The sequence below is a fragment of the Phocoena phocoena genome, chromosome 10 (assembly GCF_963924675.1).
Source record: "Phocoena phocoena chromosome 10, mPhoPho1.1, whole genome shotgun sequence".
Lineage (NCBI taxonomy): Eukaryota > Metazoa > Chordata > Mammalia > Artiodactyla > Phocoenidae > Phocoena > Phocoena phocoena.
Genome location: NC_089228.1, coordinates 65946265 through 65973850, shown reverse-complemented (window position 1 = coordinate 65973850; position 27586 = coordinate 65946265). Strand labels below are relative to the sequence as shown.

Genomic DNA, 27586 nt, shown 5'->3' with positions numbered 1-27586 from the left:
GCAGGATCCACACTTGTCTAAGAACATTCCTCTCAAAGCCTTAGCTCCACCGCCCCTCCAATGACCCGGCTGAGGGAGCTCTCCCTCTCAGGCCCTGCTACACGCTGGGGCCCAGGAACCCCTACCACACCCACACCCCACTGAGCAGTCAGCTCCCAGAGTGCTCTGCAGAGATGGGCCAGAGCTGGTGCAGAGAAGTCGAGGCGGGGAGGCAACCTGACAGCAGTGCCCGCAGCGGCCCCTTGAAGACGGGGAGGAAAGAAGACAAAGGGAGGGACATCGGAGGGTTGCGGTGAGGAGGTGCCGTGGGGAGCCAGGGCGGGAACCCAAGGGCACAGCCGGCTGCACACATGAGGCCGGCTTCCGGGGATGAAGAGTGCGGCTAATCTGGGGAACAGGAGCAGGAAGGGAAGCTCGGGGGTCTGGGGACCTGGCTGGAAAGCTTCAGGGAAGCCAATAAAGAAGGACTTCCTTGCCGAGCTTACGCCTTTAGCTCTTGCAGGGCTCGGTCCTTTTCACCTGCCATCCCTCTCCCACTCGTGGGACCAGCTGGCACAGTCTCAGAAACAGACAGGAAAACAGGGGGAGGCTGCCTGCATGTGGCAGAAGCCTGTGAAGAAATAAATGGACGGGAGGAGCACGAGGCCTCCCTGACGCTGCCCCTAAGAGGCAGCGGGCTTGCCGGCTCAGTCTCTGTTTCCAGCCCATCCCGAACCCGCTGCCAGACTCATTTCCGCTTTCAATTTGTCCAACACCCAGCCTCGACCACCTCCCACGTGCCTGCTCTCCACTCCACCCTGCTGTTAAGGGGCACCATGACTCCCGGGAAGCTCTGCCTGGGGAGGGCACAGCCACAGGACCCTGCCTCCCAGGCCCAGGGCTCAGAGACCTTGGGGCTCCCCCAGAGCGTGCTTTCGAGGCTCCTCGCAGTCAGGCCCAGCCCACCTCTGCTGCCCAGTCAGGGCCCTGCCCTTCTCTGCACCTCGAGCCAGATTCCCCTCACCACAGACAGTGTGGGCCTCTCCCTGGAGTCTTTCCAAGTCCTGCAGGCCTCTACAAAACCCTCAGGACAGCAAGTAGAACCCAGGGGTTCAAAGTTGGACAGATCTGGGCTAGCTTCCCAGTTCTGCCACTTCCTGGCAGTGCCTCCACCCTCTGGGCCCCAGTGGCCCCATCTGCGACTTGATGGACAACCGCCCCAGGGCTGGGCGCCAGCTCAGTGCCCGGCAGGCGGTGAACCCTGGGTAAGCGCAGGGCCTCCTCCCTGCGGCAGCACTTAACACTCGGCCGCTCTGTTGTTACTATCGCGCTGTGTGCTACCTTCTCCCAGCTCATCTGTCAAGTTCCTTAAGGCTCCTACATTATCTGCTTTTCTGATTTCAGATCCATTCATTGTAAGAAATGAATGGAAATCATTTCTTAATGATTTTAGCAGAAAATAGCAGAAAATCTATTTCACTCCAAAAAAAAAGAAAATGAAGCCACCCATAATCCCCGAGATAACTGACTGTGGAAAACATTTTGGCTCACTCCCTGCACCTCTAGATGTTTGCTTTTTTGAAAATTAAGGTCATGTTGCACATGGATTTTTGTGTCTCAATTTCTTCACTCGACACTCCAAGGTGAATGTTTCTCCACATCAGACAGTCTTAAAAAACTTTTTAAATGTCCACATCATACCCCAGCGTGAGAAGCACCGCCATTTACTCAATGAACACTTCCGTAAAGGGAGGGCAGGCCAAGTCCCAGGTACAGAGACCTGCACCAGCACGCGTGAGCTGAAAACCTGCCAACCACAAATCACCTTCCTTCCGCGCTGATTAACTGCATTTCCTCCCTTTTCCAGAGAAAGCCCATTTCCTGTGCACAAGATTTGTGGTGAAAAAAATGGAACTGGCTCTGACGCACGAGCCAGTGTGGTGAGCTGCCGGCAGATGTGTGAGCCTGATTCCCCGTCCCTTCTCCCAGGGTCTGGGGTCAGTCCCATCAGCCTTGGGAGCGAACACCTGGCAGACCATGCTGCCCTGCCCCTGCCCCGTGCAAATCAGAGGCCCTTTCTGCCTGCAGACAACAGGGTGTGAAGAAAGTTCCAGGTGCAATCCTTGCTGGTCCAGCTCAGTCATCACATCACAGGAGGAAGAGCCAAGAGAAAGAGGGTGTTGAGCTTAGACAAGACAGGACCCAGGAGGCCGTGACAGAGGTCTTCAATTTTCTAATGGGCTTAAGTGTGTTCTTTGTGGCCCCAAAAGGTAAACCTGGTTCAATGGACAGAAACCACAAGGAAACAGATTTTGGCTCAATATAAAGAATGCTCTAAACCAGCCCAAGCAATGCAGAGAGTGAATGGGCTATACCTTTGTAAGGTGGAGAAGCCTGTTACTGGGAAAACATCACGGCAGAGCTCATCTGGAGGGGATTCGGGCACAGAGGGGATGATGAGACCACACGATGTTAAAGTCCCTTCCACGTTGAGAGGGAGCTGCGCGACCCCCCTCAAATGCCCTATACTCCTCCCACAACAGCTCGGAGGAGCCCGCCACAGGGAGATTCCATAGCAGCCATCAGTTTCCAGATGTTCCTACTACATCTAGAGTCTGGATGGCTTCCTGGGAGCCACTTGTGCATCTTGTAGAAGAGTCTCCAGGGTATTTCAAAACTAAGGGAAACATTTACAGCCTATTGGAAACCAAACCACACGGGGATAATACCACAGCTAACATGATGTAAGTTATACCATACGCAAGGAGGGAATGTTTCTAAACAAAAATGCTCCCTTCTTGTGTGTTTTCTTCCTGTTTTTTCTGGTTGCTAAAACTTAATTAGCCTTGCAGTCCATCTGGCAACTTACATGCAATTACCCAGGATACTTTGCATGGCTACTCAGGCCACTCGAGGTCTGAGAAGGGACAGGCTAGGCTGTGGTGTAGTCAGCATTCCTTCCTGCATGGACTCTGCCTGCCAGCTGCCCCTCCAGAACCGAGAGGAGAGAGAGGAACAGCTCGCACCCAGAGCAGCAGGAGAGGCCTGGAAGGCCCTGGAAGAACTGAGCTGCTGGCTTCCCTCAATGAGTGCTCTTCCCAAATAGAAACAGACGCGTTCTAACAGAGGCCCTGCATCCTGCATGGATGTTTGGTCCAGGGCCCGCCCAGCTACTTTCCGATCTGAGCACAGGGGTGACAGGGAAGCACTTTTAAAGGAGTCTTGATATTCAAGGCTTAGGAACCTTAGCCTTTCCAAACTAGCAGAAGGAGGGGTGAGAAGTCAAGAGCTCAGCCCCTAAGATTCCTAAGCATAGGGAGGGGACACTCTGTGACATCCACGGCCACCCTCCCTTGCCCATCTGATGGCCAGCGCTAGGAGAGGGAAGGCCCCTCAACACCAGCACCAAGGGCCAAGTGTCCTCACTCACTGGCTGAACCCCCACCTCCACCTTGGGTTTGTCAGTCTTCCCCATAGAACATGGTGAGTCAGGGATTAGTTTATAACAACTATAAATATACTCAGTTCAACTTAAAAAAAATTGTTATTTTAAAACCTAAGATTTTTAAAAGCTGAAAAATAACTGGCCCGAAGCTGGTTCTGGAAAGGTGGTTTGCAGCAGCCTTTGCTGTCTGCCCTGAGGATGGAGACGGCCCAGGTGAAGTGAGCGGTCCCAGTCAGGGTCCCCCTGGGATCCCCAGGCCAGCTCCCTGGGTGGCCCTCTACTCAGGAGGCACCCAATGCCACCTTGTTGGTGAGAAGCCCACAGAGACCCACTCTGGACAGGAGAGGGCGGGGGAGCTCTGGGCTGACCGACCACCGCCCCTCAACCATGGCAGCGAGGGAGCTGGGGGGTCAGAAATCTGCTTCAGGGATTGAAGGCAACTCAGCATCCACTCGGGACTGCGTTCTGGGAATTGTCAGAGTGGGGGATAGGCCCGCCAGGAATCAAGGAGGAGCCTCAAACCAGCTCCTGACATAACACGTGCAGCAGGGCGACTTAAAGCATATGAACGGTTCCATTCCCACTCCCCTCATCCTCGAGTAAGAAAGTGGCCGTGCAGAACGGTGGTTAGAGCAGGACCCCCGGACCCAGGTGCCAGGCACACGTTCCTACCCCACCAATTCCCAGAGCTGTGGGTGTGAGTGAGACACTCCACTGCTCTGCATCTGGAAAACGGAGATGTTGATAGGAGCGCACATCTCAGGGCTACTGGGAGAGTCAATGAGGGGATACATGCAAACCACTGTCCCACAACTGCCCGCACACAGAGCACTAACAAGATGTGTCAGCTCTGTCGTCACCACTGCACTCAACACCTGCCCTGGGGCAGCCGGGGCTGCCTGGGAGCCGGAGCCAAAGCCCGGACCCGACCCATGAGGACATCTCGGGAGGGCTTCCAGGAGAGGGATGGTCACGGACAGCCCACCCTGAGCTGCTTGCTGGACTGACACAGGGGGCACTGGATCCAGAGCCCAGGGTCCCAGCCAGGCCCCTACTCCACAGGGAGCCTGAGAAAAGACATTGGGTTTTTTCCTTTTTCTCTGAGACGTTGTGCTCTGCAAGAAGAGCGCGCAAAGTTATAGCTCAGAAAAGGAAGCAATCCTTCCCACCCCCAGCTCAGCCTCTCGTCTGGGCCACCTCTGAGGCCGCGGCCCTGCCAGACACTCAGCCTTCCTGAGGGAGACCAGGCTCCCGGCTTCAGTGACTATGGGCTCCACGGCATAGTTTCGGGGAACAAAGGGAACTTCTGGTGTCCGGCTGAGATAGGAAGGGGAGTCGCCAGGGGGACCCGGCTGTCCCGTGCACCTCAATTCTCGGAGCCACCCACTGCCTGGTGTCTGAAAGAGAGCGGGGATGGGGCCAATGGGTGCATCAGAGACACGCCTTCTTGGACGCAAACTTGCAAAGAGCTCTCCCCACAGGGCCGTGTCCGGAGCGGAGCTGAGGAAGCAGGCGACACTCAGTTGAGCGCCCCGGGTTTAAGCCATGCAGCCCCCTCTTCCCCGAGACAAAGATCTACGTACAGTTTCCAACTCTAGCACGGCCTGGGCAGCAGGGAGCGTCTCCCCCGGGGGCCTGAACACTCACCAGGAAGCGGACATCGTCAAAGCCATTGAGAAGCAGCCTGCTCTCATACTGCTGCAGCCCCACGGCCTCCAGCCACTCCCCGACGCTCTGCTCCGGCGGCCGCGAACCTGACGAGAGAGGAATCGGCAGACGCTTGAAAAGGGAAAAACCATTGAGGCGGTAGCAGCGGCACTCAGAGGAAGACAGATGGCACTGCCACATCATAGTCATTACCATAAAGCAGCCACACTCCGTACTAGAGGAGGGAGAGTGGTGGCCCTGCGGCCCCTCCTCAGTGGGTGCACCAAGGGCACCGGGCGGCCACGGCCCACTCACGCACCCCCCTGGGTCCTGCTGCTCCGGGGCCTCGCAGCACCTGCACGGCCGCTGCCCGGGGATCGGGGGAGCCAAGCCCCAACGCTCTCCGGGTCGGCGTTCGTCCGCCTCCTCGGAGGTATTTCAGAAAGTCTGTCCCCACGGGCACCAGAAGGGGCCGGGGACGAGGGACAAGTCCCGCGACCTTGCAGCACAGGCCAGTCAGGGGCGAGCGCGCCTCTTCATGCAGTGGAGGGACACAGACACAGCGACCACAGCGAGGACTCCGTTCACGGTCACGGGGAGCCAGCGCATGCAACACAAGCAGCAGGAACCCGGCACGGGGAGAAAGGAGACTTTTACTTGTCTTTCCCCAGCAGTCCCGGAACAAGCAAACCATGGCCACCGGCACTTCGTGCTCAGAGGCTCAAGTCGGGGTGGTGCGTGCGGGCGGGTGCGCGCGCGCGCGCATGGGCCGGAGCTCCGGCCGGGAGCCGGGTCCCCAGCTAGACTCCGGCTGCCTGCGAGCGGGGCGTCTCCCCGGCCAGGCCGCTGTCCGCGGGGCCGCCTTCCCGGGCGGGGCTGTGTGGCGGGGGCTGGGCGTTCATCGTCCTCTTCCGACGGTGGCTGGCTGCTCCCGTGACTGGCCTGCCTGCTCGGCTGGAAAGCAGGCGGGCAGATCCAGTTCTTGGCTAAAGAAGACAAAGCCCAGCCCAATAAAGGGGAGAGAAAGGAAGCGGTCCTCCGTCAGCTGAGCTGTGGTGGCTCAAGTCTATTCCCATTCTGCGCTGCTCTCTCTTTGGCTGAGTGATAAAGACAGCAACTGTCTTCCCAGGGTCTCCGGAGCTTGCTGTCCTCCTCTGAGGATGAGCAGGGAGGGGAGGAGATGCATTTGCTCCGCTCCTCAGGTAGGACAGGGGAGCATGCTGGTGCAGGGAGGAAAAAAGTTCAGCCCTTCCGGGCAGACCTTGGATGTTCTGAGCTGAATGCCTTAACCCCACCTACTTCTCCAGTTCTCGTGGGCAAGAACAGATAAAAGAAGAAAAAAGGAAAAAGGGAAGAAGAGGTACAAGGAAGGAAAAAGAAGAACCAACTATAAAAACATCACCTCCGGAGAACTCTTGACACGGTGAAAGTCATTATGCTGTTCCCAGCACTTTCTGCCCCTCGGGGCAGGCCAAGGCCAAGTGGCTTGGTTGTCTAGGAGACCCTGGTGACCCACTGTCCCAGGGTCCCCCTCTCCTCTGTCCTCTGCTGAACAGATCTCAGCACTGCGAGATGCTGAGTCTGGGGGCTGCTTGAGCTCCCCTGCCCTGGAGTGGGGCCGTCTGTTCCAGGAACCTAAGTGGCGGGCTCTTGTATGCCCTTGATGTCAAGTGTCCCCCGGCTGCTGATTCATTCCTGCTCGTAATCCCCCGGCTGGGCAGCCATGGTCCGGCCTGCTGCTGGTGGATGTGTGCGCGTCCAGAACCGCAGCAGAATGCTTTGTCTAAAGGCTCCTGGGCTCTCACGCTGCCTGCTGCCGGCTCCACAGTCCTTGCTCGCTCTCATAACGTCTGGCCCTCCCCCCCTCCTCCCCTGCCCACCCTCCTCCCTTCCACACTCAGGAAAATACATCAGGGATCGGACATCGCAGCAGAAGCTGCTGCTTCTGCCACCGAGGGAGAAGGAGACAGCAGCACCAGCATCGGAGCAAAAGGACAGATTTTCCAATATCTGCTGTTGCCTAATACACACGCGTACAAAAGGCAGAGATGGCCAAACTTTACCCCCAGCTCCAGGGGCTGGAAACAGCTTATCAGGGAGAATAGAGAAGGAACAGTTCTGTAGTTTTGGCCAATAGTTTCTAGGACAGCCAGAGAGGGGACAGAGGAGGGACACTGTCCTGAGGGCACAGCCCAAGGGTTAAGTGACCCCCGCCCCCACTTCAGGAATGATTGTGCCTCTGCCAGGCAGATAAGCCGCACAGTATCACAAAAACAGATGACAAAATAAGGACGTTATAACTGATAGTCCTCAGATGAGCGCACCAAACAACTTGGGAAGAGACTTCTCTCCAGGCCGTCAGAGCCCAGCAGAGAAGTGCCAGGCCCAGGGCAGGCCATTCACTCTCTGGCGGAGGAGGACATGGGAGGAGAGGTACCAAGGACAAGGGGAAACGAGGACCAAACCCCCAGTACAGCTGAGGAGACAAAAACGGTAACATGTACAGAGACACAAACCCAGGGACCACGTGTCACCCTGTAAACGTGCTGGGAGGCACCTGCATCCCAACAGGCTGTTGGTGGCCCTGGTGAAGAAGGGGCTCTGTGTGCTGGGAGATCAGGCCCCTAGAGGAGCCTGCATTTAACAGCTACTCAACAGCTAAACGGCTGGCTTCAGCAAGAGAAAATCAAGCGTTCTCTTCTGCTGGCTAGACAGAACAGGTCTTTGATGACAGCAGCCAGAGTGGCCCAGGCCAGGCGGAAGGCTCGCCCTCCCTGGACTCCAGACAGTGGGATGAGTTGTAAAACATGCTTGTTGAGGATACGGGTAACCAGCTCCAGAGCTGGCCACTCGGAGGCCCACAGCCCAAAAGAGGAGTGAGATTCAAGTGCCATATTGGGGCACTTCAGGACACAACCCTCTGCAAAACCAGTCACACCAGGCAATCCCATGCTTAGTTAAGGGCTGCTGGCTGGCACGCCTGCTCCTCCTCCCAGGATGGCAACCCCACAGCCCAGGTCTCTTCACCTAGATCCAGAAGCCCAAGGACAACATGAACTCTGACAATGATCATTCAGAATAAACAAGAAATCTGCTCTGGTCTGAGTGGAAGGCTGGTGTTCCCCGAGGTCCTGGGGAGAGCCCCCTCCTGACCCATCAGACAGAAGACAGAGGTCACAGGCAGGCCTGAGCCCACGCTCTCCATCCTTCACAGCCTGGCCGCCACGCGGATACTGCGAGCTGGGACTCCGCAGCACGGGTGGACGCACCCTCTGCTCATGGCCACCTTCCCGTGCCCGCCCTCGACTTTCCTAAGCTGGGGTATGGAGGATGGCTCAACTCAATGCTGCTGAAACAAAACTGTGTGTTGGGATCCCGAAACCTAGAGGGGGAGCTGGACCAGCTCCTGCCATTCACATAAGTTCGTGGGGGGCGAGGATTGGAAAGTGGGGCCCACAGGGCAAGGAAAGGGCTCAGTGTCACCAGCTCCAAGGAGAAGGGCTCTTCCAGAAGAGTGTTTTCCAGAAGGGCTGCCACATCTCCTGTTTTATCAAAGCCAGGAGGTAATGGCCTGATTCTGCCCCAATCTCTCAAGCACATGCAACTGATATAGGCTCCTCAGATGCAGAGGGGTACAGGGCAGCAGAAAGCAGCCTCAAAAAAGCTGACTGCATCAGACCCATACCTGCTGCCCCTAAAGCACATGGCAACAGTGTTTGTCTCGGTCCCGAACATCTATTCCCAACAAACACATGCTCTTGGTAAAAGCCTGCAAACCAGGACAGAAGGAAAGCTCCCCAGACTGCGTGTAGGCAAGTGCCTGGAAAGAGAGCCACAAACTCTTAGCCAGAAGAGCCACTTGTGCAGACCCTCAGCATAATCCAAGACTGGCAAAGATGAACCCAACCCAACCGGACCCTCTCTGCTAGAGCCCAGGGAAACAGGGCTGAAGGGAGGGTGTCTCCAGGACCGCAGTGGGAAAAAGTGTGGAGGGAGACAAGGCAGGGGGGCAGACGCCCCTCCTCTCCAGGTTTGTCGATATGAAAAAGTAATCATTTCCTGGAGAAAAATGAGCATAACTACTATTTACTGAGTACCTCTTTAGCTCAAGTGTTTGTATATATTACTCATTCTTAACAAACATAAGAGAGAAGTACTATATCCAAATGTTGCAGATGGGAAACTGCGGGCTCGGAGGGAGTAAGCGACTCGCCCTGGACACATAGGTATCTAGAATCAGGATTTGAACCAGGGCTGCGGCTCCAGAGCCCATGCTCTCTCCACAAGCCCCATGGCCTCAGCAGCAACTTTATCCCTGACGTGCATACTTGCCCCCATCCCTCAGACTTCCTGCCAGGGCCAGAGGCCCATGGAGGAACTAGAGGTGTCACTCAGGGCTTACAGGTCAATCCTGGATGGAGCCTCCTAAGTGAACAAGGAAGCCACCCCTTCAGGGCAGAGAGGCACTTCCCCAATAAGGGGAAGTGGCCAGGGTCCCAAGCTGCTTTCAGCCCAGATGCACTGGTGGCAGTTCTGTCTTCAGATGCTTGGGGGAGGGGGTGCAACAGGTGCTCTGGGATGCACCTTTAAGATGTCACCTCACCTGAGCAAGTAACACAACCATAATTCTATTACCAAGAAAAACAGCTCAGGTATGGCCTCCCTAGTTCCTTTGTTTCAAGGAAAGGAAATGGAGGCAGGCCTCACCTGTAGGGCTTTGAGATGAAAAGAATACCCCAAGTAACAGTGATCTGAAGTAAGAATGATGAGTGTCTAAGTAAATGGAAAAGTGGAGAAACAGACACAAGGAGGAAACAGCAGAGCCAACCCTTCCAGGCGATGCAGGCTAAACAGTCCAACCCAGCGCTCTGCCGCTGCCACGGATCAGGTGAACGAAAGCCACGTGCCCATGAAGAGGTAGTGCCAGAGCCGCCTGGGAAGCTGGGAGACCAACACGAGGAGCACTCCACATTAAGCCAATCAGAGAAAGCCTACATTTATGAAAACAATGATGAATAAGTGACAATCGTTCACTTTTTATAAAAGGGCTTCCTAATAGACAGCCTAAAATTCAATTTGTATGTTTTCCCCTCCACTATGTAAAAGGAGTCATGGCTCCTAAAGTAAGAGCTAGATGGGCTGTGTGGACACATGAGATTCCAAATTGTAAGAGAGTGACGTGGTATGAGGCTGACTTCTCTCACCCCCCAAATGTCTGTCTTCTGCGTCAGAGAAAAACCTGAGCTAGAAGGGACCCAGAGGGTGGTGCTCCATGGGGAAAACGGCTGCTTGGTACCATACCTGAGATCTTCTGCTGTTCCTGAGAAAAGTCGATCCCTTCTCCAATAGAGCTCATGATCTTCTCAATCTGAGATGGAAGAAAAGAGGAACAAAAAGGAAAGGCTGTCAGGCTCGAGTCAAACATCGCCAGCTCACCGTCAGCGCACACACCAGGGTAGGCCTCCGAGTCTCTTCCAGACGATTCCAAGGTCCAGCACCAACCTGCAAGGTTTCAGAGCTCACGGTGCTCAGATCAAGAAAGGCTTTTCTCTGGCCACAGCCCTGTAGGGTCTAAAGATGAGCTCTGAAGGGAGTGAGCGGGTAACAATCGGAGCTCAGCTGCTGGAAACGCCCAAGAGCCTCCCTTCCAAGGCAATTTATATGTCAGTCCCCCCACCCTCCAGCTCTTCCAGACCCAGCGTAAACTGGGCAGAGGGTGCAAGAGCAGGCCAGTGCTGGCACCCTTCACTGCTCATGCTAGAATCTAAATTCCATGAGGGCAGAGGCTTTGCCAGCTTTGTTCCATGCTATACCCCCAGCGCCTAGAGCAGTGCCTGGCAATTCATAAGCGTTCAACAGATAATTGCTATTGCATGACTGCCAGCTCTGAGGGGTGGAGGCATTTTCTAGAGCACCTGAATGGACACATAACGCTGAATGGAGGATCATTTGATCCCTGGAGGCCGTCAGTCCTGGATGCAGCTCTGCATTCAGGGGAGAAGAGGTGCAGATACTTGTCCTTCCTCTGGACCACAGCAGAGAGAGCTGGTCTCAAAGCATCCAAATGTCTCCAGCATTGCCCCCTGTACGGACCACCTGTCCCAGCCATCTGGCTTTGGTCACCCTGGGCCAGATCTAAGCCCCCTGCTCCTGGAAACCTGGCTAGGGGCAGGCCCAGACAGCGAGGAGGAGCCTCCCCCACAATGCCAATTGGGTTGCAGTGATAATGAGCTCATTCACTGCTCTTTTTCCAAAGAAAGGAAAAGAGGACCTTTTGTACCAGGGCTTGGATGTTTCTTCCTCTAAGCGAAAGTAAGGAGCCTCAGGTCTGACAGTCAGAAAAATAACAGCTCTCCAGCCAGCCTCCAGCTGGCAGGCAAAGGCAGCACATTTGACACCCGGCAGAACAACACAGGGTAAGCACCACCTCTCCCCTGGCAGCCGGGAGCACAGGAAGGTCTTTTCCTCTAGCAGTCACCTAACTGCTTGTCAATGCACACTGCGAACTCCATCCCTGAGCTCAGCAAAAGCAAAGGAAACAATACATCTGAGCCGTGCAGCAAACGGAGGGTGTGCCTCGACTTATCGGCCGGCAGCCCAGAGGCCGGCATCAGAAGCAGGCAGTGCCTCAGCAGGTCTGCAGTGCCCCTTAAAGAAAAGGCCTCCCTCCCTCCAGCCCTCCCCAGAGCATCCCTTTCTCTGGCCCTGCCCATTTCAGGTGCAACACGGCAACGACCCAGCCAGCCAGGAGGGTACTTCCCCCCCACCCCCGCAACGCCGCAGTGCTGTATCCATAAAATCGGGGGTGGATACTGCCTCCCATAAAGGACTGTGTGGATTAAAAGTATCATGTACATAGGCATCTGGCCGAAGACCTGGCTCACAGTAGATGCTCAATAAAAGGTTAGCTTGCTTCCCACTCCCCCTGTTGTCCACAGTGCTCCGACCTAGTAAAACTTATTTTTAAAGTTTTAAAACATATTTTTACTTATATTTATTTTTTGACAATACATCCACACGATTCAAAACTCAAAACAGGCAAAAGGTTATTCAGAGAAAAGTCTCCTTCCTACTCCCGTCTCCCAGCTGCCTATAGTTCTTCTCTCTGGAGGCAACCAGTATAACCAGTTTCTCAAGTATCCCTCAGATCTATTTGCAATTAAGCAAATATATGAATGTATTCCACCACCCCACATACTGATATGCTGTTCTGCATCTTGGTTTTTCCACTTAATAATGCATCTTGGAGGTCTTGCCACAGTTCATAACATTTTTTTTTTTTTAATGGATGAGGTATAGTCATCCTGTGTAAGGCTATATGATAATTTATTGAACCAGTCTTTGGACAGGCATGTGTGGAGTTTCCAATCTTTTCTCATTCTAAACAGTGCTACAATGAATACTGTTTCACATACATCTTTGAACCCAGGTGCAAGGATATCTCTAAGATATCCTAGTGATCTCTTGAGAGTCCTTCCAGGCACAGAATCTTGAGTTAGCAGCAGGGACCTCACAGGTCATATAATCCCAACTCCCATGCCATGTCCAATTCTGCTAAAGACCTTCCAGAGATGGGGCACTTGCTAACTCTCCCAGTCAGTTCACCCTATTTGCATAAAGCGCCAAGTTATAACGTTTGTCTTTCTACAGATTTAAACATTTTTTCTAACTTCATCTCCTCTTCCACAGGAAAGGTTTAGGGATATGTGAAGACAGCTCTTACCTTCCAGATAAACTCTCCCCCACCACCAGGCTGCAAGGCCCAACCTGGCATTAAATGACACATCAGTCATTACATTCAGATTTCAGAAGCCTCAAAGCTGGGCAACTAGCAGGCACTCCACAGGTATCTGTGTGCCTTCTTTTTCTTTTCTGCATTTACAGGAGAAAAGTAGGGTGCTTAAGGTGAGGAAATGTTTTCTTACATGGGGGGTTGGGTCCTTATCCCTGGAATGGCTCTACCAGCCTTTGGATGCCTCCTCCAGGCCAAAGTGGGTAAATGTGGGAGAATCACCACTGCAAGCACCAGGACAGATGGAATCAAGCATGTTTTATCTGCCATTCTTCCCCCTGGGCCTGGCTCATGGTAAAAGAGGCAACTGACAGACAGACAGACCAAGAGCAGTTTACATTTACTTAGAGCCAACAATGAAAAGCTGTTTTCCCAAGGCCACACAGAGTGTCAGGGTGGGAAAAACTGAAATGGAAGGTGACTCCAAGATGTCTTTTGAAATAAAGTCAAGCCCTACATTATATATTTCATTATCATCATAATCACCTAACACCCAAAGCCCTGGCTGGCCTGTCCAATCAGTATCTCCTGGCTGCTCAACCCATGACATTTTGCCAAAGGACCTTTGGAAGTCAGAGTGAGCAGAGGTGGACACGCTGCTGCTCCTCTGCTGCTGCTGCTTCTCTGCTCCGTTCCCTCCTGCTTGCCCCAGGGGTCACCCTCAGGTGAAAAGCTCAGCTTCCACAGCCCCCTGGGTGCTTCAGCCTGCAGGCCAGCTGGGAACTGCTAGCCGGGGAACTCTCAGAACCAATGTCATCCAAACTAGAAAGTGTGTTTTGTTTTCTGTGAACGGCAGTAGCCAAGTCCAGCTGAGAAGATTCTAGTTTATAGAGGAACTGAGAGCTCTCCAACAGCTTGCAACCCGGGACCCCTTCCAGCCTTGGTGGAAGCACAGGGCTAGGAGGGAAGTGGCAGTGAAGCGGGCCTGCGCGGGCAGAGACTGGCAGGTCCCCACCCAGCCCCTCAGCCAGTCCGTGGACACAGGGAGGAGCGGGACCTCATCACCTCCCCCTGCCACACCCCGGGGGCCCAGAACCAGCGAAGGGGGGATATGGTCATTTCAGTCTAGACACAGAGGAGCGGTCATAGGAGACAGATACCGTTCTGATCTACACACTTCGTGTAGTTTAACCATTTAGGCTTGAGTTAAAAAACAATTTGATTAGGCTGCTTTCCCAGAAACATTCTGCATCTCAGGGGAATGTCAGGGGAAGATGCAGGTGGAATGTAGCAGAAGGGAACAGTTCAACATTCTCTTCTTCTTCTATTGTTTGGGATCCATGACATTTTTGGAGAGAGATGGGAAATGGCCATGCTTTAATACTGTACTTCAGGACTTCCCTGACGGTCCAGTGGTTGAGACTTTGCCTTCCAATGCAGGGGGTGCGGGTTGGATCCTGGTAGGTGAGCTGGGGTCCTGCATGCCTCGGGGCCAAATAACCAAAACAGCACAGAAGAGAAGCAGTATTGTGGCAAATTCAATAAAGACTTTAAAAAATGGTCCACATCAAAAAATCTTTAAAAAAAAAAATACTGTGCTTCACATGAACTCTATAGAGAGCTCAGCTCACATTTGTGTTTAGTAAAGTAAAGCCTGAAAGTTATCACCATAATGGACTATCTATTCAAAAAATGCTTGGAAATATTCCATTTTCAGCAAGTATTCAGAATTATTCCATTCAGACTTTTTTTTTCCCCCCTACCAGGGCTATATAAAATGTGTTCCCTGTATGGCTAAAAACAGAACCAAAACCAAACACTAGGAATCCTGCCACTAAGGCCCTCTCCCATCTGCTTGTTAGGAACACAGGATCCCGGATGCCCACAGGCTGGCAACGGGAAGTGACATTCTATATCCAGAGAGGCTCCACTCCGGTCACCATAACCTGGCTGCCAGGAGCAACTCAGATCATACTAGGCTTTTCCATGGACACTGGGAGTCACGGGGGCAGGGGGGAGAAGACAGCTGCTGCGCGGAGAAATACCTCCCTAGGTTCTGATGGGTCTTCTGTGCCCCAGGAAGTGCGCTGGATAAAGGCAGTCCAAGGAGAACCACAGCCTCGGTGCAACATGGCTCTGAGGCCCGTGGGGAGCCTCCCTCCTAGGAGGTGGTACGAGTGAGAAGCAATGGGCATTTTCAGGGGCTCTCACTGCAAAAACATCAGGGGAACAGGAATCAGTCTGGTTATAAGCTGAGGCCTGAGAGGAGAAAGGGAAAGAGATTGCCTTTCTCCAACCTTCTTTTGGGGCAAATGGGAACCTGAAGGGAGATGTTTCTGGAATTGATTGGCAACTGAATTTGGTGCCTGACGTCAGACACTCTCCCCCACCCCCTTTTGCTGCCTGCGGAGCTATTAGCCCCCGAGGACCCTGCCACCAGATGGAAAACACACCAGTCCCATTGGGCCTGTACCACCAGGGCTGGAGACACCGTCTATCTCTCCTTCTCTACCCCCAACAATTAATACTTTACTGTGCTTGCACTGTAACTTCCCAATTAGCTGTTTTATGGTGTGTCCCAGAGACACTATAGGACCAATAAAGGTAAGATCCCTGTTTCATACTGTTTCTTTAAGAGGCCACATGGTGACTTGCACAGAGCTGGCACGTGGAGGGGCCGGGTAACAAACAAGTTACCATTTGTTAAAATGCCCAGGCCAGGCTAGTCACCTCACTGATACAGTAAGAGGGGAAAGGTAGCCAACACTCTCAACCCCAGTATGGATTCTCTAACTCCCCTTCCCTCCTCATTTTTATCTTTTTCCTACCTCCCTGGGTTGCTGGCACAGTGACCTCACACCCCACGACTACCAGCTGGCCCTTTCTCTCAACAGTCCCTCAGAGCCTCGACTCACTGCCAAGAAAACGTGTCATCTCATTTTTCAGGTGAGGATGCTGAAGCACTACCCCACAGCTAGACGCCCAGCAGCCAGCTGATGGCACTGCTCTCAGTGGGGGGAGCCGAGCCTGCCCTCTGGCGGGGACCAGGGAGGCAGACCCTTTCCCCCGACCCCCCCCACCCGGGGGCCAGACAGCCCGGCTTGGACAGCACCCCCCATTCCCAGGAGCACAGGCCGAGCCCTCGCCTCCTCGACCTCCCCAGAGGCCCCGAGCCCCTGCCCTCAGGTGACCGATGACACCGGAGGTGGCCCCTTGGCTGTGCAAGGCACCCTGACGCTGCTGACGCTGCCTCCCAGGCCCAGCGAGCACATAAGAATTCATCAGCATCTCTATCTTCTGCGGCTCAGCGGCCGACAGGCACTCCTCAGCCTAGAGTGGGCTTTGATTCCCCACATTTGAAAAAGGGTCACCGACCAGGGTCTGAGTTATTTGTTCCCTCTCCCCACATACTGAGTTGCACAAGGCCTGGGGAAAGACAAAGATGGATTGAAGTAAATTATTTGTCCTGATTTTCTAACCTTGTCAACTGCATTTATAGGAGAGGGACGGGGTGGGGGGACGGAAGAAGACAGCAGGGGATGAATACAGATCTGCCAGCGGGCTCAGGGCTGTCCCTTCTGAGGCAGCTCCACTAACAATGAATCACTTCTTTTCCACAGAGCAAGGTTAGTCTCAGTCTCATGGGGCTGGGGGGGGGGACCTTGGATCTTTACCATATTTATTGTTGTATCCCCATTTGAATCCCCTTTATGCTGTCACCTTCCTTCTCAATCCCCCTTTTCCTAAGAGACTGGAAGACCACAGAGCTGTTTTGTTTCAAAAGTCTCTGTCCTTCTGTCTCTGACACAGGCTCAAATGAAAGCCCGAGGTGTGCTTGCCCCAGGCTACGCTGGCCGAGATTGGAAGCCCGTGACCTCAGTCTAAGTCTCTAACTCCCCTTCTCCCTCCTCATTTTTATCGTTTCCATACCTCTTGAGTGGCTGATACCGGCGTTGCTCCCCAAAGCATCACACACCCCACAACTACCTGCTGGCCCTTTCCTTGACAGATGCTTGTGCCCCAGACCTGCCACTTGGCAGAAAGTAGACGAGATCTGCCAAGTGACCTTCTCATTCTAGAACAGCCTACTATACAAGCACTCTTTAACTCAAAGCCCCAAGAAACTGCTGAAAGAAGAAAAACAGTTGGGAGACCTAGATTTCAATTAACTTATTATTGCTGCCACGTAACTCTAGGTTATTCGCCAAGTACTGGCTTTAATAAGTGGGACAAGACTCTAAAAGATTAATGAGGATTATGTATTTGGGTTCTAGTCCAATTTACGCAATGTACTTTCTGTCCAGGAGCAGGCTTATTCGGGTGAGGAGGGTAGGAATGCGGAGGAAGCCACTCAGAAAGGCTGCAGTTCTCTCAAACACTGGGGAACCTGCCTCTTGGTCCTTCTTCAATTTTGCTTTCACCACCAACAATTTCCAAGTCACCTTCCCTTGTTGGTCCTGTTCTTCCACAGCCTGAATTTCACTACAGTGTGCTGCACTGTTAGTATGGCTCTGGATTAAAGTAGCCCAAGGAAAACACCCCAAGCGCCCACTCAGAATTGATTTCCTCAGCAGTGTGGCCAGAGAAAGAAAGGGGTCCTATATCCATTGGCTCCTCAGATTCTGCAGGGGAACACTTGCCTTGTAATATCAGGGGACACAAATGTAGAATTTTGAGTACCAAATTATATATACTTAAGATGTTAAAAAAAATTATATATGCTTGATACAAATACACTACCAGTAACCATGAGATGCGCAGAGACTTCCTGCAGCCTGCCACTCCTAAGTATCTCTGAACTTGTGAAATAGGAAGAAGTTGGATAGATGAAGTTGATAGAGTCCCCCAAATTCATTTTAAAGTACTAGTTAACATCTTTCAGATAAGCCTTACACAAAAGAGCACACACTGCACTGATTCCAGTACGTGCTCTAGTTTATATAAAGGTCTAGAATAGGCAGAACTAATATCCAGGATTGGGAAAATGTCAGAAGAGTAGTTGCTGGGGGGTGGGGAGGGGTAAAGATTGACTGGGAAGGGACTTGAGGGAACTTCCTGTGGTGATAGTAATATTCCTGCATCTTGACAGGAATTTGGGTCACACAAACGTATGCACTTATCAAAACTCAGGGAATGGTAGACTCAAGATTTATGCATTTTATTTGTATAAATCCCCACCCCCAAAACTATAAACAAATACCAAACTCTAAGTAATGATATACATGTTAAAATGTTTAGCGATGAAATGTACTGATGTTTGCAAGTTATTTTGAAATGCATCAAAATATAAAATGGATTTTATTTTATATTTTGATAGGATGGATAGATATGAGATAAAGTACAGCAAAATCTAAACGTAGAATCTAGGCTCTAGGTAGTGAATATATAGGCATTCGCTCACTATTCAAAAGTCTCTTTCAAGTTTTCTGTACATTAGAAGTTTTTCAGAATAAAATACTGGGACAAAAATCTCTTTTAGGATCAAATCCTTTAGAGAATAATAAATGGTAAGATCAATACTGGTTTGAGCTTCATCATTTGTAATGAACTCTGCTCAACATGCTAATAAGCAGAGACATGCCCAATACGCAAAGGAAACAAAGAGAAAGGAATGTGGGAAAGCTGACTTCACCATTATTCTGAGTCACTAAGCTTTCAGGGTTAAGGGCTCTCAGACCTGCTCCTCTGTGGTGTGGCCTTCTCTATTCTGGAACCCAGGCTAACCCCAGTCTTGACAGTCTGAAAACTCAATTATCAAAGTGTTCCCAGGGATGCACAGGCCCTGGGAAACTGGTTCATATAATCAGACTCAAAGGACACTGATCCCTCTGTGAGTTGCTTTAGCATGACAAGGAGCACATTAGGACATCTGGCTAGTAGGATACATTTGTATCCTCTACAGCACGGTCCCCAACCTTTTTGGCACCAGGGACTGGTTTTGTGGAAAAGAATTTTTCCACAGACTGGGGGTGGGGAGGGGTGGGGGGGTCAGGCAGTAATGGGAGCGATGGGGGAGAAGCAGATGAAGCTTCACTCACTCACCATGGCTTACCTCCTGCTGTGCGGCCCGGTTCCTAACAGGCCATGGCCCAGGGGTTGGGGACCCCTGCTCTACAGCCTGAAATCAATAAAATGGGATCAAATCCACCCTCAGAATACTGCAAGGGAAAGGTGTGTGGACCATGCCAAGAGCTTATTCAATTATCCCTTGGGACTTCCCTGGTGGTCCAGTGGTTAGGAATCCGTCTTGCAATGCAGGGGACTCCGGTTCAACCCCTGGTCGGGGAACTAAAATCCCACATGCCGCAGGGCAACTAAGCCCGCGTGCCTCAAAGAGAGAACCTGCGTGCTGCAGCTACAGAGCTCACACGCCCTGGAGCCCATGCGCCGCGACTAGAGAGAAGCCCACTAGAGAGAAGCCTGTGTGCCGCCACAAAAGACCCTGCATGCCGCAACGAAGATCCCGTGTGCTGCAACTAAGACCCGACGCAGCCAAATAAAAAAAAAATTATCCCTTTCCTACTTCAGGAGGTCATCTTTCCTGAAAATCAAGTACAGGTGCTCACAGCAAGGTACCCTTCTCCTTGGAAAGTACTTGGGATCAACACTGTTAAGACTCCAGCCTTCCAGGGTGGACAGGTTCCAGGGCGAAATTCTCTCAGTCAGGTGCCGTGCACTGAGTACCCCGAGTGCCCTCCCGGCGATTCAGTTCATCCTCACAACCAGCTGGGGGGGCAGGGGGGACCTCCCTGGTGGCGCAGTGGTTAAGAATCTGCGTGCCAATGCAGGGCACACAGGTTTGAGCCCTGGTCGGGGACGACCCCACATACTGTGGAGCAACTAAGCCCATGTGCCACAACTACTGAGCCTGTACTCTAGAGCCCACGAGCCACAACTACTGAGCCCATGTGCCGCAACTACTGAAGCTCGCACGCCTAGAGCCCATGCTCCACAACAAGAGAAGCCAGCGCACCGCAACAAAGAGTAGCCCCTTGCTCGTGGCAACTAGAGAAAGCCCGCACACAGCAACGAAGACCCGATGCAGCCAAAGATAAATTAAAAAAAAAAAAGTTCCTCCCACTTTAAAGAAGAGGAAACTAAATATCAGAAAAGTTAAATAACTTTTAACTTCAATAACATGATCACAGGAGTAGAAATATGTGGCCAGTGCCTGATTAATTATCTTCCTAATTCAGCTTATTTAGGGCCTAGCTTCTACTCTAGTAAAGCTCAGAGTAGAATTTCAAATATGTGAGACTGAGGACATTGGAAAGGCAGTGTACACTGATGGAAAGAATGAGAACTTTGAAATAAGAAACCTGAGTTCAAAATCCACTTTAAAAAAAGTCCACGTAATTAGCTGTGGAACCTTGGATAAGTCATTTAACATCTCTTTCAATTTCCCTTTCTATAAAATGTGAAAAAATTCCTTACTCATGCAATCATTGCTACAGGCAAATTACTTGACCTGTCTTCTTAAAGCCTCAGTTTCTTCAAAGGCAAAATGAAGACCTCAACACGAGGTTCCTATAAAGATGTGAGACAGCACATAAAGAGTCTTAGTGAAGTGTTTGGTTCCCAAACAGAGCTCTAATGAGGAATTAATTTATTATGACATGAGTTTGAGCAAGCTCTGCACCACCTAAAAGACATGGGCTTCGCTGGATGACATCACCCTAGAAGGAAAGATAAGGTTATTGCTCCCACAAGCACAGATGGAGAGATCTGCTCCTTATCCAACAGCAGTGTCTGTCTGTCCCTGCTCCTGGGAGATCTGAGGCCCTGCCACATCCCCAGGCCCCAGCAGGAGGTACTAAAGTGCCTTCTTAAATTAAGTCCTTAGAAAACAGGGTTGAGCCTAAAAGTCCTTTAGTTTTCACTCTGTAACCCACTTGAGCAGATGCAAGCCTTCCTTACACGAAGCCCTTGTAAAACCACAGAGGCCAGGAGAAGGAGTCTGCACGGTCCCCCTCCATTGCTCATTTTAGCTTACAGAGCTTAGAAGGGGTTTGCCCTCATGATTCACATTCATCTAGTTCCAAAAGAAACAGAATTCTACCCAAAAAACAAGTTAATCAAAACCCAGATTCCTTTTTTTTTAAAAGGACAGACCAGAGGGAAACGGCTTCCTTCTGGCAGAAAATGTTTGGAACTTGCTGTGTGAACAATAGCGCACTTCCTGGATGCTCAGCTGGAGGCTGCTTCCCCATTCAGGACGAAAGTTTCATGTGAGGGAGGTGACGCCTTTCTACAAGGCGGCTCCTCAGCGGGAGCACAGAGAACCCCGGACAATACCAAACAGAGGAGAGGGAGGAGAGGGGAGGGCTAGAAGCCTGGTGTGGGCACCATTCCCTCACCTTAGAGAAAGCTGGGGAAACAGGCGGAGGCTGTGGAATCCGCACGGTCATCTGTGTCAGGGCGAACACCCACCCTGCAAGCTGTTAACAACTCAGCTGACGGACCCTCAGTAACTAGCCCAACGCCAACCATGTTCACAGAGGGCAGGAGTCTCCCAGGCACACCTGTGGGTCTTCCACTTCCTCCCGCTGAGGGTTCTGCTCATCAAGAACCAGTTGAGATCACTTCCAAAACTGTTTAAGATGGTTGTATTTGTTGATGGAAACAGAAAATTAAACATTACATAAGCGATGAAATAAGTGCAAAAAGCTGTTTCTGTGGCAACCTGGTAGATGCTTCGAAGAGACTCAATAACAGGATCATTTTTTTAAAATGTGCCCTTGAATTGTGTTGTTGGAGAAATAAACCATAAAAATTTCTAAAAGGATTCTGTGCTCAGACTGCTTCACAAGTGGCCAAATTCTAGCTTTACTTTTAAGAAACTCAATCTAGAAGTTTAAATCAATCATGTATTATAGATGTGGTTCATGTAATAAACAGGACAGAGAACTCCAAATTAGCAGGTCCACATGGAAAGAAAAAGCCCCAGCTCCACAAAAGACTAGCCTGCTCACCTATGCGTTTGGAGTTAAAGTAAAACGTCTGTATCCTTTTTAAAAATGACTTCCTCCTTTAAAAGAGTTTTGTGATTAACCAAACAACCCTAGTCCTGACTGGCCATGTCAAAAGCCTCCTGGGGGAGCTGGCAGCAGTGTCTGATAAGCTCTCGGCCTCTGTTATCAATACCCCAAGCTGTGCACGTAGGAATTCTCAAACCACTTTCATTATCTAATAAGTTTAAACTCCCACAGACACAGAACCCTTCTCTGGCTGCTTTCTCCTAAACAGCCTCTCCGCTGAGGGCTGGAAAACCATCCCAGCCCTTCCTTCTTCCTCATCGTGGCTCCTGTTTGAACAGTGCCTTATACTTTCACTGATCATCACGGCCATGGTCCAGGGCCAAGCAGCCCAGGCTGTGTGATCGCTTCTGGTTACAGAGCCAAGTCATGGGCTCTTACCTGCTATCACCTCAGAGGCCACCTCTCACTAATCAAACTTCCAGCTTCCACTCATTGCATTCGGCAGGTAGTGAACGGGAACCGCCATCAGCCCACCCAGATCTCCAGCTGGGAGCACAGAGACAGAGGGGCATTTCATCTAAGACCTCCACCTGGTCCCCTTACCTTCCCTGGCAGACCATGGGGCAGGGAGGCAAAGCAACTACAGTCCTCCAAGTCTCAGAGATGTGTTCTAAAGCTCAAGAGCATCCAAGGTCATCCTAAACAAAAAACCTGAGCTAGGAACTAGTCTGTACCCTGCCCTAACCCCAATCCCAAAAGGCAGTGCAAAAAATTACAAAAATGGCATCCTTATATCCCCCAAATATAATCATGGAAGATAAGACACATGGAAATACGCCACAGGAGTGGTAGGTACATGGAGGATAATTATTTTCCGGGTGGAAAGCAGAGCTCAGGGGTGCAGACAACAGCGAACTTGAGATGCCTGACCCTGGCTGCAGGCTGATGTGGGGACTACTGCTCAGCCCACCATTCCCACCAACCCACGTCCCTACTGCTCCTGAGATCCCATGCCTGGGCCTGGCAGGCCTCTGCCTCCTCTGCAGCCCCCAAATCTTCACCCTATAATTCCTTCCAGGTCCAGCTCTAGTCACCTGTGCTCTTCCACGCCGTGTGGTCTAATATAAAAAAGTATTCCAAGTCAGAACAAGAAGAAGGCTTTACCCTTGGTTTGTAACTTTGGCAAAATACATTAACCTACCTGAACCTTGTCTGTGAACGGGGATGGGAACACCTGCTTCGAGGTACAGGATGGGGATTAGATGCGATAACACAGGGAGAGTGGCTGGCACACAGCAAGTGTTCGATAAGCTCTGGTGCCCTGCCAGCACCCTTTTTGGACTGACTGCATCTGAGGTTTCTGTTTTAGGATCCTTACAGCAGAGGCAGCCTGGCTGCCCCGTACTAACACAAACATGCCCATGTAAATATGGTCTGAGGACTGCGCCCAGTCCTTTGACATAAGTGTACCACGCCTCTTCTGCTTCTTTTGTGCTTCCCACTGGTGCTCCTAGCAGGTACTGAGCGCGGGGCGGGCTTAGTCAATACCCAGTGGAAAACACACAAAGAGCTTTTAAAGTGGTTACACCTTAACCGATTCTTAGGGAGGAATTTGTTTAGGACATAAATCTTCCTTCCATCTGAGATTTTTCCCAAAGAGGAAATGAGAGGAGGAAAGTGGTGGCTTTCCCAGCAGCTATGTGGCATCTTTCCTCCTAAAATTCCTCCAACGGCATCCTCACTGCGTCACTAAGTTCCTGCCAACATCCTCTTGCATATCAGCCCTGTGCTGATCTCAACCACAAGGAACTGTGTTCTTTCCTCTTAAAAAAAATGAAATATTTCCTAAATTACAAAGAGTATATTTTATAATATTGTAATTTCAACAATAATAAATGACCCATCCACATGCTCACCACCTGGTTCAGGAAATAGAACACGGCCAATTCAACACAGCCTTTCGTGGATCAAGGGCCCCCCCTTCCCTGCCCCTCTGAGGCCACCAGCCTCCTGCATTAAATGCTGTCATCCTCTTGCTTTTCTTTAGAATTTGCCACCCACGTCAGTGCTCCTAAGCAACATGGGCTCCTGTCCCTCTTTCCTGGCCAAGTGGACAGGAGCACAACTCGATGGCCCTGAAGAAACACAGCAGGCTCTGAGCCCAGAGCTCAGGGACAGGGCTCCCTTTGGCTGGTGAGGAAATGGGAGGCCACGGAACAGCCCCAGCATTTGAAGACACAGTACTGGTAGAGGGAGAGCAACAAACCCTCGCTTCTCATCAGGCTGGCAGGGCGAGGTCACATGCCTTCTGGGACTCCTGAGAAAATCCATTCCCTACATGGGCAGTGGTATGAAAAGGCTATGGGCTAACCACACCAGACAACCAGAAAGAACACAGCCTTTCCCAAACAGTCTCAGTGGGGACTGCCCGCTCTGGGAATGCCCTGGGGACCTGCACTCTTGGGCCTGTTGGCAAGGGAGTCTGGCAAGCTGCGATGACAGAGTACATGCACTTTCTCAGGAAGAACATGAAAGGCTGCACACGGGAGAGGAAAGGCAGAAAAGACGGCCACACTGCCCCTCTCCACACTGTGAGATCCTGGCACTGGGAGACCCCTGGGCCACCTACCCTGCCAAGACCATCTCTCGCCTTGGCCTGCACCAAGATTCCAGAGCGACCACAACCCATCAGTCCCAACTGTTCTGCAAGCATTTACCACAGCCAAGACCGTTCCCCAGGGGCTGTAGATGTGCCTAGGAGGGAGGGCCCTTCGGAAAAGGAGTGGGAGCTACATACAGCCTCAAGACAACATCGAGAGGGAAAGGTCGGTCAGAGGAGCCAAAGAAAGACTGAGTTTACTCATGTTTGCGTGAGACCCAGGACAACCACTACTTTTAATATTTCTCATAACTTCATAACATCTCTACTGTTGGCTATTTGTTTCCTGTTTTTGTCTTGTTTGATAGGCAGTAACAATTGAAAAGGGGGCTGCGTGCTTACTTCAGAGGCAGCAAAGCTGGGGCAACACTTCCACTTTGTCCCTTCCTCGCAGAGTTCTGGGATAAGAGGAAAGAAGGGGGAGACAGAGTGGGGAAGGGAGGCTGAGGAGGTGTGCCGGGCCCGGGGGTCTACAGAGAGAAGAAAGGGTGGAGAGGAGGCTTGCTGATGCCCCTGAGAGTCCCAGGCCAAAGGTCAGGGGTCCCAGGTTGGGCTTCTCACCTCCACTGTTAACTGAGGTACAGAAACCTTGTCTTCTAAGATTCTACCTCTTACACAATCAAATACTTGAGCGACAGATGAACTCAGAGAGAGAGAGTACAAGTTCAGACTGAAGGAGTGTAGTACTCACGGCAACCGTGATCAACAAGAGATTTGTTTTTCTCAAGTATCTTTGAGCTCAGACTGTGTGTGTGTGTGTGTGTGTATTTGCACACACATGCATCAGAATCTCAAATATGCTCCTACACTGTTGAAAATAAACAGGATGGCTCTAGTCAAAACTGTTAAGTATGAAACCTCTACCCTCCTTTTTTTCTTTTTATACTTTGCTCCCAGACGTGAGAATAAGTCCTTGGGCCCTCATCACTGTGTCGATGGCAATGGAGGACAGGAAGGTGGGGGCCACATGAGGTAGGAAGCCGCAGACTCATCCAGCAGGGGCCTTAGAGATGATCCAGCCGAGTCTCTGTTTTGCAGATAAGGAAACTGAGGCTCAGAGACGTTCAATAACAACCAAGGCAACGAGAGGGGCGATACAAGGCTGACCCTTGCTTCTTGCCTCTCTGCTGAATCGCCCCACTGATCTTGCAGCTGGGGAAGTGGCAGAATACGGAGCAGCCCTTAGGGAAGCCTCCAGAGGGCTGAACCCTGAAGGAAAAAGACCTGAGGTAAAAATGAGCTTCTCTGCATTCCGGGGCTCTTGTCTCTTTTCGGAAAATGGCTTCTGTGCAAAACACTGTGCTGTTCCACTTCAAGAGGGGACATGGGTCAGAGGTCCCTGAAGTTCAAGCAAATGTGTGGGCCATTTCCCCCGCTAACTGGATGATGGGAATGTTATAAGGTTGCCTTTTCATCGTAACACATAAGGACTTTAAAAATCAATTCAATGGAAGCATGAGGAAGATCTTTGTGATGAAAGAACAATTCTGCATCTTGACTGTGACGATGGTTACATGAACCTACACATAATAAAACTGCATAGAATCACAATCCCCCCCCACCCCCGCCAAATGGTGAAATGAGAACAGGGTCTGTGGATTGTACCAACGACAATTTCCTGACTCTGATATTGTGTGAGAGTTATGTAATGCATTATACCATTGGCAGAAACTGGGTGATGGGTACCAAATAAAGGCCCTCTCTGTACCATTTTCTGAACTCCCTATGAATCTATAATTATTTCAAAACAAAGAATATGAAGAAAGAAAAATTTTAAGTTAACATGAAAACTATCCCTTGTTTTATAAAAGGACAACTGAAATACAACAAAAGGATGGACATATTTAGAATAACGGCAGTTGGCAACCAAATACCATCAGCGCCACCGTGACACTCCTCATTGTCCTTATTTTCTCCTTTTATCGTGATTCAGTCAAAATTGTGTTGGGGACTATCTTAGTAAGAATGCAAAATTCCGGTCCTCCATCCTAGCCTGGCAAGCAAACTCACTGTGACAACAGACCCACCTGAAGGGAGGCCTGGCATACAGCCCCCTTTCTTCCCAGCCCGGTTGGCTTCGGACAGTTCTCTGCAGCCCGGAGAGACGAGAACACAAGAGTGGGACAGGATGGGAGTGCTGTTTGAGGCCAAGGGGAAAGGGCACATAGGGTTTGCTGGCAAGAAATTGAAGTTTCTCTTCTTCTCCTCTTACCAGTGCCCAGAACCCTCTGCTTTTCCTCTTCTCCTCCACCAGAGCAAAGAGACTCAATGTCAGCCATTTACAATCCCAGGTTTTTTTTGATTTACTGCCCCCTGCCCTCTTTCTGGCTCAGACTCTGAGATCCAGGGTCTATTCTCACAGCATCCTCTCCTTTCCTGCTGCCATCACCCCTGGCAGCTGCTTTCAGAGCCCTGAGGACTTGCCTAGCACATCCCCTGGAGCACCCGGACCCCAGGAGCACTTATCTGTCCTGAGAAGTGCCAAGAGGGACGGGGTGGGGGTGGGGAGCCACCAAGAAAGCCGGGGAAGCCTCAGCCCTGGGGACACTGACAGGGTGGTGTCAGCATTCATCATTTCTGAGCCCAACAAGCCCACAGTTTCCAAGTGCAAACACCTGCAGCTCTCTGAGGGTTCTTTCGGGCCCCCAGAGCCCTTAGGCCTGGATCCCAGGTGGACTGGAGGGGCGGGGAGTCAATGTCCTGCCCCACCTTCCCGCTAAGGGAGCAGCTCTCACTCAGACTGACTGGCTCCCTTCACCCCAGGTCCCTGGCAGGTTTGAGCCCAGGTCCAGAGTGGCGACCCCTCGTTAAGAAACCCTTTACTGGTTCCCTTTCTTTCTCACTCCCTCACTCCCCAAGGAGTGCTTCCTGGGATCCCCTCCCAGATAAACTATTTGCATCTAGATACTGCTTTCGGGGGAACTCAACCTAAGATAGATGGTCACAGGGAATCCCAACAGTGGGGAAATTGGGGCCAAATTTCCACCATGAATGAACGTATCTCTGTGGGAGTCTGAAAGATGTATATCACCCTAAGGAGGGAAACTGCCAACAGCGTGGCCACTATCAGATACTAGAAAGCTAATAAGGGGGTGAAAAAAAACGATTAAAAACTTGATTTGCCTGGGTAATACTCATTATAGCCA

At 51.4% G+C, this 27586-nt stretch overlaps 1 protein-coding gene across 1 annotated transcript in view; it reads right to left on the bottom strand.

Annotated features, from left to right (window-relative positions):
• ANKS1A (ankyrin repeat and sterile alpha motif domain containing 1A) overlaps positions 1-27586 on the bottom strand; it is a 186296-nt gene that overhangs the window by 16798 nt on the left and 141912 nt on the right. Inside the window, exons 13-14 of the mRNA XM_065885950.1 lie at positions 10373-10439; positions 5072-5178 (exon numbers count right to left, since the gene is read on the bottom strand). Coding sequence (XP_065742022.1) covers positions 5072-5178; positions 10373-10439 — 174 coding nt within the window. The remainder of the gene's footprint in view (positions 1-5071; positions 5179-10372; positions 10440-27586) is intronic.